General features: G+C 46.3%; 1 protein-coding gene across 1 annotated transcript in view; it reads right to left on the minus strand.

Annotated features, from left to right (window-relative positions):
- The window catches only part of cpxm2 (carboxypeptidase X (M14 family), member 2), a 29,831-nt gene extending 19,529 nt beyond the window's left edge, over positions 1–10,302 (minus strand). Inside the window, exons 1-3 of the mRNA XM_030340931.1 lie at positions 9,861–10,302; positions 7,647–7,748; positions 1,787–1,896 (exon numbers count right to left, since the gene is read on the minus strand). Coding sequence (XP_030196791.1) covers positions 1,787–1,896; positions 7,647–7,748; positions 9,861–10,200 — 552 coding nt within the window. The 5' untranslated portion in view covers positions 10,201–10,302. The remainder of the gene's footprint in view (positions 1–1,786; positions 1,897–7,646; positions 7,749–9,860) is intronic.
- Between the last annotated feature and the right edge of the window lie 2,175 nt (positions 10,303–12,477).

The raw sequence follows: 12,477 nt of genomic DNA on the forward strand, positions 1-12,477 counted from the left end.
AGTATTGCAAACACAGAAAAAATGGTTGCAGGCCAGATTGTTTATCTTCTTGTTCTTTGGGAAATTATATGACAACTTATTCGCATGAGTATATTATGACGTGTGAATGCTCGTTGACTAGTCGCCATGAATCACCTCCCTTAGGGGGGAACTGTCACGCCAGGCTATCATTTAATATATGGGAGTACTGTGTAAGTTTGTGGTAACAGGATCCCAGTCTACAACTACAAACTCTTTTTCCGCTAAAGCATCACACAATAGTTGGCAAAATGTACGATTTTTGTCTGTTATTTGCTTTCTCCAATGTTCTGTCTTAGATTTTATTTTGTACAATTAAGTATGCAGCAGTCCTCTCTTATGTAAGAAAAACAACCAAGCATGACCGTTTCCTTTAATAAGCTAGTATTTATTAAGCTAGCCCTGAATGAAACTAACTTCGGTTGCAAAAAAAATTGCACACTTCAAAAGTCCCTTGAAAGAAGTTTCCCTTTTTCACAGTCACAAAGAGATCTGTCATGATTTCAGCTGAACCATGTCTTTCAGCCAGATCTTGGTGCCATTTGTTGTTTACCCGGATTGTGAAAAACTCATTACATCTTAACTAGAGACATATTGGCATAAATTCCCCCGATTATTTCCTTATCGTTTATTTAAAACTTTGCCTGCAGAGTGAGGCATTGAACCAAGGGCTTGTTACTCCTGACTCCTAATTATCAAAGTGCAGATGGTGTCTGAGAGCTGTGGGCTACAGCGTGGGGGAGCGAGAGAAGAAAAGCCTTCTCAACAATGCCCAGACTTAACAGGCAACATCTGCTCTCTCAGGCTGCCTCCAGATTGTCAGATAATTTCCCACAAGTTCAGATAACTCCTGCCCATTAAATGATCCTTGGTGTGTCATTTTCACATCAAACTCTCACACACACACAAACGCACACCATGCAGTCACACACTCATACACACATACTCTCACTTACACACACTCTCACTTACACACACATACACACACACTCTCACTTACACACTCTCACTTACACACACACACACACACACACACACACACACACACACACACACACACACACACACACACACACACACACACACACACACACACACACACACATACACACACACACACACAAACACACACATCAACGGATAATAACCTACAATGTTGGCTTTGTTTCGCCTGTTTCTTCTTGAGAGATCCGGTGCATGTGTTTCATTAACGGGAACGGTCCAACGGGAAGAAATGCATCTATAATAAATAGATTCGGAGCACTGCAGACCTTCAAGTCCTCAAGTCTCCTACACATTCGCACATACAGGAAATACCTCCTTCCTCAAGGGCCAATCTTCTGTATTAGGTTTGGGGATTTGCCCAAACAGTATTGTGTTCCGCCCTTCAGTTAGCTTTGGCCCCAGTGTAGGGTGTTTTGAAATCAAGCAATCATTTCAGCCAGGCTTTACTGTCACGAGCCAAAGCATTTTACCACAACGTATATTATTAGTTACTGATTTCAGCCTGTATTACCATTAACATATTTACTTTATCTCTGTGCATCAAACATTTTAATTCGAAAATAAATTCTGGAGCACTTTATTCCTTTTCCTTTTGGGAAATTAATGATTTTATTATGTAAACTTGGCACGACCTAGCATAACACTTTCCACCAAGTAGACCAGCTCGCCCCCAGGAGAACAGTGCTGGCCCAAACCTCTCCTGAAGGCTTGTTAAGCCTTTCCGAAACCCAGCTGAAGGCCTTCCCAGCGCGATTCGTGGTACCTGGATGTTGAGACGACCTCTGTGCGCTCCGAGGCCGTAGCGCTTAATGGTGGAAGCGTGGAGCTGGAAGTCATCAATCTTCAGCGTCTCCATTCCCATCGGGGGGCATTCTGGGGAGGGAGAATGACAAATTGCCCTGTGACACATGGGCAAAGGTAATTTGAAGAATCTTCTATCGCCCCTGTGCTGTTTTTGTGCTGAGGCTTGAATGTTCCAGACGCAGACATGATAACATCGTCAATAACCTAAACTGATTTTCTAGTCAGATGTCTCAATTGAACTTTTGTGTACAGTTTGTATATTATTTGGGACTAATAACTGTGTAGAGATGATGAAGTAAGCTTGTCGGCCACTAATTCAACACCATGTTTTCTCAATTATCAACACCATGTTTTAAACAAACAAAAACACTCTTTTCAATCAAGGCTACGCTTTGAAGCACTTTATTCAAAACGCATGTGTAATGAATCAGAATGTCTGGAAGGCAATCGCATGAATCACATGCAATTTGGCAAATCTGAAATGACCCCATGGTGCACCTGGCTGAACTTTTAATCTTATGATATTTGAACACTGTTTGGCCAGTCTTCATTCTCCTGCTGTGGTTTTCACAACCCACTAGTGGGACGCAGAAGGGATAAACTGGTTTGTGCAACAGCCACAATAAACGACAGACGTATTTTCCAAAAATACATGCCTTGTCGGTTTCATTTGATCATTATGTTTGAATACTGTAGAGAGGAAAACGGTTTATTTTATGACATGCAAGAATGTTTTGCTTATTTTACTGCACAAAATATCTGTTACTCTTTGAGTCAAAAGCATTGGCAAGGACATTGGCATGGGACACAAAATGCCTCATATCGCGATACATTGGCCACGATACCACTCATATCACGATACATTGGACACGGCACCACTCGTATCACAAAACATGGGACACGATACAACTCCTATCGCGATGGGACACAATACCGCTCATATCACTATACATGGGACCGATACGACTTATAGCATGATACATTGGTCTCGCTACGACTTGTATCATCAACATACGGCACTAAACTGGATAGTACTTGATGTATTTTTGTACAGATAACTAATCAGCCTTGGAGAAGTTACCCTGTTCTCCTCCCAAACCCTACATTTTGGGGGGCGAGGGCAGATGATAGCAGTTACTACTACCACTAACTTTACCCATGAGGACTTGGAAGAGGGACTGATGCTCATGATTATTTATTATCATCCTCAGCCCAGCCATCCGCTTAAACTTGTCTTACAATTGTCCACATGCATGGCACACGTTTAAGAGAGGCATCCGGCTTGTTTAAAGAAGAGCTTTAATATATGAGTGAATTAATAAGACGCATATCATCACCCAAGAATGTTTTCATTCACTGCCAGAGGGCATAACCAATGTGCCGAGAAAAAAAAGTCACATCTTTAAGTTGTTAAAAGGTAACAGAGCTATAACTCATCTCCTGCCCTGCTGGGCTGAAAGCTTCGTCCAGTTAGGATCTATTAGACAAATAAAGCTACAGATGGGGAATCCCCGGTGGCCAATATTTCTCGGAGTGGGATCTGGCTGTTTACAGATGTTCCCACACTACAGCTATGGAATTTCAAAGCAACTATTTCCTACTGGGCATGAATCTATACTGAACCCAGCGTCTTGTGCATATTATGTCTCTGTCATAGGTTCCAGGGCAGAGCTGTCATCAACACAGGACGTCAGGAAATGCAGCAGGCCAGGGAAGAAGTTTTTAGCCGATACGTCAACATGTTAATTCAACCTCAAAATGTTTTTCTGAGGTTAATCAAGGGCATGTATTGTTAATTGGCATGAGTGTGAATAACGAGAAGAAAATCTGCATTTTGACCTTGTTTTCTTGCATGGTAAATTATTTTCGGATTGGATACAGGATCAAAACAAACTCCCAAAGAGAGAAAGAAAAAGAGACAAATAAAAACAAGTCTGATCTATAGGCCTTCTGACAGCAACCCTGTAGAACAAAAACAAAAGGCTTTGGGCCAAATCAGGCCTTCGGCCATATTCCATCCATCCCGCGCAATCATTTGAGTTTTGAATACTCGTCTACTACTCCCTCCATGATCTCACAACTCGTCCCAGCAAGCACTGCCAGCGTGCGCCTACCTGGTGCTGCATGCTGAGTAACTGCCCCATTCTACCCCTCGGAGTACACTGTAGCGCTGCTATATCCAGGCGTCACTAGAATATCAGGAGCACTTTCTGGGTCAGCGGCCCCCTTGACTTCATAGAAGCCACCGTACCGCTGGGGGGCACTGAGTCAGACTTGTGAACTCAAGCAGCTTCCAGAGGCAGCCATGCGATTCCTCGGGAATTGCCATGTAAACAACTAATAAAAAATGACCTTGGTTGGCAACATTTTGTCAAAACAAACCCCGCTTCCAGACGGATCTTTAGAGAGAAAAGCTTTGTGGAAGTTGGTCCAAAGAAAAGTAGAGTCACAAGAGTCTGAGTCATGTCACGCACTGAGTTTATGAAAAGGGGCCGTTTGTTCCTTTTCGAGGTTCTTGCTCAATAGCCATTGTTTTTTATATAATTTAATAATATATAATTATAATGTTTTTTATATCATAGGTCGTCTGACTAGGAGAACTCCTGCCCTATTCATTATAAAATGATATATATGGATGTATGTATATATATATGTATATATTTAATTATATATGTATATAGAGATACATATATTTATCATGTAAAGACATAGGCTATAGGTATATGTGATACAATTATTATTATTTTATATTTAGGCTATACTTCTATATATAATAAAATAAAATAAAATATAAAAAAATATATAAAGGTATGCAGTGCCCTTGTGCATTCGTTTATTTTATGTAAAGAAATAAAGACTTTATGCATACCAGGGGTTCTAAGTTTGTGAGTTTGAAATGAATGTTGTTTTGCCTATTTTCCGGACACAATGCATTGTGGGAAAGAGGCCGACAAGAGTTCGTGTGTGTTTACCGCGGTTGCGACCGAACGGTTTGTGAACGCAGGGTAACAAGTTTGTCGCCAAGACTCGAATAGTGCGACCCACGGTTGATGTTTTGCTTCGGTTTTTCGCTTTTTTCAAGTTTGAGGAACGTCGTTGTTTTTTTTCGTGGGACCGTTTGGGTTCACTGAGTTGACGAAGAGTGCTGAAGCTCTCAAAGTGTACGCGAACTAACACAAACAGTAGACGCCAAATGCTGTGGCTTCAACGCGGAGCATCGCGAGAGGACAGCGGAGGCGCGGGAGAAGAGGATCTGCCAGACGGAGTTGCCTGTGAGGGTTCTCCCGTTGGTTTCAGACTACTGGTCATCGTGAGTACGAAAAGTACTCACGAAGTACTCCGTTATTACGGTATATTGAGCTCCAACAAGCTCCACCATCAACCGGTTATGATGAGTCCTACAAACCCCGGGCACTAGGTTATTTTTTTTCCTTTAAAATATTTAACTGACATGTGTCTTTTTGGACAATAAATCCACCAATATATTTAAGGAATATTTGAATCCTATGATTGTTTTACATGTAAATGCATATTGGGTGTGTTCCATCATTGAGTGTGCATGGGAGATGGCTTTACGGCAGTATAACTACTACTAATGCTACCTGATCCCTCTCTGTTGGGGATAGCGAGAGTTATGGTAAACATAGTCATTCTATAGTAGATCTCATCTGGGCTTCTCCAATGCAAATAGGAGGCTATGGCTCCCAGGAAACGAAGCATCAACATCTGCAGGCCATTCTATTCTACCTAGCAAACACAATCATGTCCATCTGCATCCCACCTTCTGAAGAGCCCAGCGAGGAGCAGCCAGGGGTCGTAAATGTTACACAGTGGGCGGCTTGCCATGTGACATCTGAAAGCCAATAGGAAATCAGGACCGACTGTGAACGAGAATATGGGATCAATGTTGAGGGGAATGAAGAGCATGGGCTCTCACAGAAACATTGTGCTGATTCAGTGCAGAAGTGGATGTGTGATTTTGAGATTTGTGTTTTGAGGGTTTTATTACGAAACAATCACAACACAAAACAACAAAGGTTTCTTTCTTGGCGTTGAGAGCGGGTTATTGGGGAACTTTTGGGATGCCATAATTCCTCTTTTGTCTGTTAATTGGAGTTGGCTCTATTGCTGGTGCACATGGCGTCCACATGGGGCAGTTTTGGTGAGGGGAGATTCAACTGTCACAATTTCATCATGAACACATCATGCGACCCCCTGGACGTCAGTTGGGGGTTGGGGCAAACTTTGAGACGGTAGTGTTTGATCACTCTGAGCAAAGTATACAATATGGACATTGACACTACGACATTTAATAATAGGTGATGTTATTATTTCTCAAAGGGAGGCACATCAGTAAACAAATTCAAAAGAAGGCAGCTTTGCTTGCCCGTGGGTCTAATTGACTTACTAGCCAGTCCGGTACTAAATGCAGTGAAACTCCTCATTCAGTTCCCCTAACAAGCTAGCAATTTGAACCAAGAGGTAACCAAGATGTCGGCTAGGGGAATGAGGTCCATGGGGCAACTCTTGATGAACTCAACAGCATTTGGTTGTTGGATTCAGGCCCAAGCTCTGCATGTTGTTTATGTTGATGTATGTGGCTGATGTTTGTTAAAGAAAACCTGATGTTATTTATTACAGCAGGGCTGAGCTGCAACATGGAGTGCATAAAATCCTATAACTGCTAAATCCAACTGCATGTACACCCACAGTGAATGTATTTCACATTTGGCAATCATTCATTTTGCTATAGTGCTGTTCTAGTCTAGAACTCCAACAATAGCCAACCAATTAGGCACATTTCTGAAAATATATTGTTAAAGTCCTTAAATGGATTTGCAAGGATTTTTTTTCAATTCCGATTATCTGCCTTTGCTCCTGCTGCTTCTTTCTGCTTTTGAAACGTAAAAAAACAAAAACACTGTGTGGTCCAAAATGAAGTAAATCTATACCAAGTAGAGCCGAATCTGTGCGAGATAAATCAGAAAACAGGTCGGTGCTCAGACAGGATTTGGCACGTGAAAAATCTTTCAGCAAAACGCCATAACTCTCCATGGCTGCCAGGCGTGTAGCATGGAGTTTCCATTTCTGAACAAGTTAGACAAATGGCCCAATCCAACTCTCTGCTCATATTCCCCATTTAACCCAACTCACGGCTGCATCTCCATGGCACCCTATCACCTCTTCCTATGCTCCGTCTCTCATAATAGGTGCAGCGTCACTTTGAACACAGACACTTTCCTAACCAGCCTTATGTAAGAAAGCGCTCTCTCTCTTTCTTTCTCTTTCACGCTGCAAAAATGTGACGCCGCACATGAACAAGAGAAATATTGGTCTTGTCTTCGGAAAGTCTGAAGTGTGTATGGAAGTGCAGTGCCCCGAATCAAGCGTTGGAAGCCGAGCGCCAGACATATACAATCTTCACCGGGTGAAGCCAGCCGCTCTGGATGTAAGCCCGGCAGAGTTTGGCAAACGCAGCGCGCTGTGATTGGTTGCAATGCAACCTGCTGCGCAGTCAGCAGTAGACGGCAGCAGTGCCTCTGTGATTGACTCCTCTTGTGTCATTTTTAACTGCCCTATTTTTCCTCTCAGGGAAAAAATATGTTTTCTTTTTTTCTTTTTTTTCCGCAAAAACTTTTCAATATCCAAAACATATTTCATTCTTTTTGAGATCCTACGCATGCGTTAAGTTTTTATTAGAAAGCTCCCTTTGAAGCCACGTCGAATAGCAAAGCAGCCCTGTTGAAGGAAGCACTGCTGAGCTGAGTCTGTCGCAGGTTATATCACAGATCGGTGGCGTCATGCGTTCACTCACTCACCCTCCGGGACGGAGTGCTCTGTACCCCCCCGCTCGGAGCTGCTGTTGGGGCTCTTCAGCCCCCCCTTCTTGCTCTTGGCAGCCTTGCCGCCGCCTGTGTTCTCTGTGGAAGACACAAAGGACACGCACACCTTGCCGTCATTACGTTTCACCTGACCGTGACCACTTTTGTAGACTAGCATCAAGCACTTGATGCCCACGGCTTCAAAGTGTTTATTGGATGTGTGTGTGACCCAAAAGGTTCAAATAGATCTACCATAAGGTGTGTGTGTGTGTGTGTGTGTGTGTGTGTGTGTGTGTGTGTGTGTGTGTGTGTGTGTGTGTGTGTGTGTGTGTGTGTGTGTGTGTGTGTGTGTGTGTGTGTGTGTGTGTGTGTGGTGAATAACTTGGAGAGGGGGGGGCTAACTCACATTCCAAGTGGAAGTGGAAGATCACAGTCTGAATGTGTATCTGAAGGTGTGTGTGTGTGTGTCTGAGTGACATGTGAGAGGTTCTTCCCACATCTGAAAGCTCTTACGCTCCTCTCACTCGGCCGAGGACAGGTCTCAGAATCCACAACGATGCTTAGCGCCGCAGTGTGTGATTGAGCCCGGTGGAATCAGTTTGAACTGTGCAGCGCTGCATCTCAATGCCAGGATAGGATAATTGCGCCTTTCTGCTTTTCCTCAAAGCGTCGCGAGACTAGCATAAATAACCAAGCTCATCTGCGACCCGAAAGCAGACGACAGCTTGAGTTCGGATGATCTGACGCCTGGGGCCCTCACCGCGCATCTGACTCGTCGTTACGACGCCTGCTAATGTACAGGAAAAATATACGCATTCATGACAGCGGCGTCCAGGAGGTCAAGGTTGTTTTCCCGGCTCCAACATGTTCCTGTTTTCCCTTTCCCGCCTCCACGTCGAACCTCCCTGCTGTACCACGTGTGACCGGCCGGCGAACACGTTAAGTAGCGCCGTCGACACAGCTGTTCCTCGCACGCCTGCCCTCCTGCCCGCCTGCCGCCGTTGACCCATCCGAACCCTCTGCTAGTGCTGCGGCCGTCCCCCCGATGCAACCAATCAGCTGGCAGCAGAAGTGATATGTGCATAATGCCATTACGCGACAGCGCTGGCCGCAGGCAGGGCACAAAGAGTTCTGCTGCCTTATGGGATCATTGCATGAGGCTGGAGCACCTCCAGGATATTATCATAATGTGACGGTCCAAAAGTGTTATGTAATGTTATGTCTACACGCTCCCGGGACTGTGGATGGGAATGAGCGAGAGCCTTTTAATACAAGGTACGATGCTGTTCTTCTCATTGGGACTGGTGCATTTTGCACATTGTACTCGTTACGAATAAAGTAACAAAACTCGACAAAACTGTCAGCGCTGTCTCCGACGCTGTGCAGTGGAACAGTGAGTTTGCCCGGTTTCCCTGCTATTCCATCATCTCCAGACTCCAGCTCCACCACAAAGCCAACACGTGGGCACAATGAGCATGAAAGCCAAACTTATGAGGCCGTTTGTTGTTGCTAATGTTTCCCGGTATTTACGGTTGCACATCCATCACCAATTTAGTTGATTTGATCTGCCCATGTGCGGGGGCATCAGGGCACCGGCGGCTTCACTCAGCCTGCGGCTTCTTCCATGTCTGGAGTGTCTGGAGCACATTAGTGGTCTTTGAAGGTAGATAAAGGAAGGCCGACTTGGTGTTGAAACACGGCCTTTAATCGCATTAACAAATTATTTCTTTTGATCAGACTGAGCAATACTTTTAGAAAATATTTCCTCTGGTTATCTCTACGTGTACAGCTCTCCCCCTGTGTTTTTTTTTTGCACTTATTTTCTTTTCCACATTTCCCATTATTGTATTAAGCTACAGAGATCATTACTCCGCCGCAGCCGTAGACCAGAGGGTGATTTTATGTACCTTCGATGTTATTACTTCCGCGGGTCAAAAAGGTTTCGGTATAATGTGTTTTAATATTGTGAAAGCCAGGAGGATTAGACGTTGTTCATCGAGAGATGAACTCACTCCTGGCTAGATGAGCATTTTTCATCATATCGGATTTAAGCTACCTGGAGATGCAATATTGTATGATTTACAGCCAGCATAGTGACAGACTAAACAAAAGCACGTAATGGCTTACATGAAACAGTCTCCTCTTCTGCTGATGATGGCTCACATCGCCAGCTCTGCACCCGAACCATCCAGAGTGTTGTCGTGTTCCTACCTGATTTGCTCTTGGCGGTCTGCTTCTCCGGGCTCCTGCTACTGTCCGTCTTCCCGCCCCGGGGGTTCTTCTTGTCGGCCGGGGTCTGTCGTAACCGCGTCTCCGGGGGGCCGGGCATGGAGGCGGCGGGCTCCTCCCCCCCTGACACCTGCATCTTGCCATACTGCTCCCTGGCGAGCAGCTCCTGCAGGTAGTAGTCCTGGTCCTCGTGGCTATAGCCCCGGCCGGGCTGGGCGGGCCCCACCAGGGTCAGGGTCAGGCCCAGCAGCACCGCCAACGCGGGGAGCCCCCGGCGCCGGCTCGCCGTGACCTCGGGGGTCAGCATGGTCCTCTTCGTCATGGTCCTCGTCGTTTCCAGAGCGGTCTCCGATCGGCGTCTCCGAGGCAGACCGATAGGGCAGCTGGGCCGCCTCCCATCAGATTGCCTCTGCCTCCCCCTTTTTTCGTTCCACTCCCCCCCCCCCCCTTTATCCTCACCTCTTCCTCACCCACGCCTGACACGCGCTGGGTTTACAAACTGTCCGGGAACTCTGCGAGACTGAACCAGAGCCTCTCTAACCCGGGACCAGCCGAAGTATGCAGCTGGGGAGAGCAGAGAGCAGAAGAAGAGCACAGAGAGAGAGAGAGCACAGAGAGAGCACAGAGAGAGAGAGAGAGGGATTTTTTTTTCTCCTCTCCCTCTCTTGTGTCTCCGGGAGAACTTGGCAGGTGACTGGGAGTGCTTGAGGTTTAACGGGATCGCTCGTGTTTAAGCGGAGAACCGCAGGCAGCCTGGAAGACGTGCATCCAGGTCCGCTCTGAGCAGGGAGGACTGCAACGGCGTCGGGCTTAACAAGCCCCTCCACCGGGCCTCTGATTACCCTGTCCTCCCACTCCGTCTGGCCCGGAGACGCTGGTAATCAGAGAAACAGTGCGCTCTGCCCCGGAGCCGTAATCACCGGGCAGAGGGGGGCTGGATCAGTGCGTCGCTGAACTCTGAGCAATTAGCCTTTTTTTTTTTTTTCTTCGTTCAGAGAGCTTGTCTTTTATTTAACACCGTAGTCCTTTCATCCCCTCGTCACTAATTAACCCACACTGCTGCAGCCACGTATGTAGCTGGTGCTACCGCAGAAGAAGAGGGTGTTGACGGCTGTACTGTAATTTCCTGTGGGTCTCATTTCAACATTAAAGGGACAGTGAAGCAGTTCAGATTAAGAATGACTGTGAGGTTGCCCTCGCGTCTCATCCGCATGGTAATTAACTGAACCGTTTTCTTACAATATCATTTAGAGTTATGAAATAAATTTGCCGTTGCCACTGCTCTGTCTCCAGCGTCTCTCTGGATGCACGCTGTTCTTGTGCGGCGCCAGGGCCTGTTTGGACCGAGAACCAATTTCCACATTAACGAGTGGCATAAGTGCAACGGAGCCCCCTGATGCATGCTGGGACACGCCAGCGACGCCATGCCCAGGGAGTCCCGCCGCATCACGTCAGCGTTCCCGCTCCCCGGAGGACTTGTCGTCTCTGGCATTCCCCGTATCGCGTTCTCTCTCTCTCAATGGGAAGCACTCAAGCACACACATGCATGCACTCGCAGCACACACACACACACACACATGCGCACAAGCTCACGAGCACAGAACAGATGCCCCCCCGTTTTGCCATGACTATGTCGAAAGTGAAAGCTTTCAAGAAAGCCTGGATATTGCCGAGCAACAACAATACCCCCCCCCCCCCCCCCCCCCCCGACCAGGGTTAAACCTCCCCTCCCCATCACCGCTCTGAGGTAACAAAGAGGTGCTCCAGTTTACGGAGTGTATCCGGCGCCGTACGAGCCGAGCAACACAAACAGTATCTGGCACGGCTCTGGGCAGCCTATCTGATGTTCTCATCATGCACCAGAAATGCCTGGCCCGAGGCCCTAGCACATGAAGCAACAAGGAGGGCCAGGCGTCCGCGGAGCTACCGCACAACTCGCAGCGCGGGACACACAATTCACTGCGCACAACCCGCCGGCCGGGACAGAGAACGTGGATCCTCTCTCTCTCTTCCACTTCCTCTCCCCGCAGCATATGAAGCTGAGAGCTGCCCATTTGTTTTCGACTGACCAATGGGCTGGTGGAACAATATGAAGTTATGTAACGATTGTTTTGTAACGAGGGGGGACCTTGAGTCTTTGACGATACGAATGTTCAGTCTGTCGTTGAATTGTCATGTCGTGAAATTCTTGAGTGTGTAACGATGGTATATTCCATCTGGAGGATTGGGTTGCTAAATGAGTTGAGGCACCACATTGCTTGGCTTCTGGAAGGAAAAGCCTATCAAAAGCCTATATTTTTTATCGTGGTGTGCAATGACTTGGTCGTCTGTGTGCAATTTGCTGTTTTATGTTGTGCTTTTAATAAATGTTCTTATTGTTTGCTTGATAACGCCTTTGTGTAATGGGAGTGGCAAAGCCAGGCTTTCCAAATTCTGTATGATGATAATAAGATAATGATAATTTATAAAGGTCCTCCGGCAATCGTCGCCCATACCTAAGTCAATATCCGTTGACGCTCCCTCCCATTTGGGTGCTTTGTTTGCATTTGTGTCGTGGCGTTTGCATATGTGCGGCTTATGCGTGTGTATATTCTGTTAA

Source organism: Gadus morhua, chromosome 18 (assembly GCF_902167405.1).
Source record: "Gadus morhua chromosome 18, gadMor3.0, whole genome shotgun sequence".
NCBI classification, from domain to species: Eukaryota; Metazoa; Chordata; class Actinopteri; order Gadiformes; family Gadidae; genus Gadus; species Gadus morhua.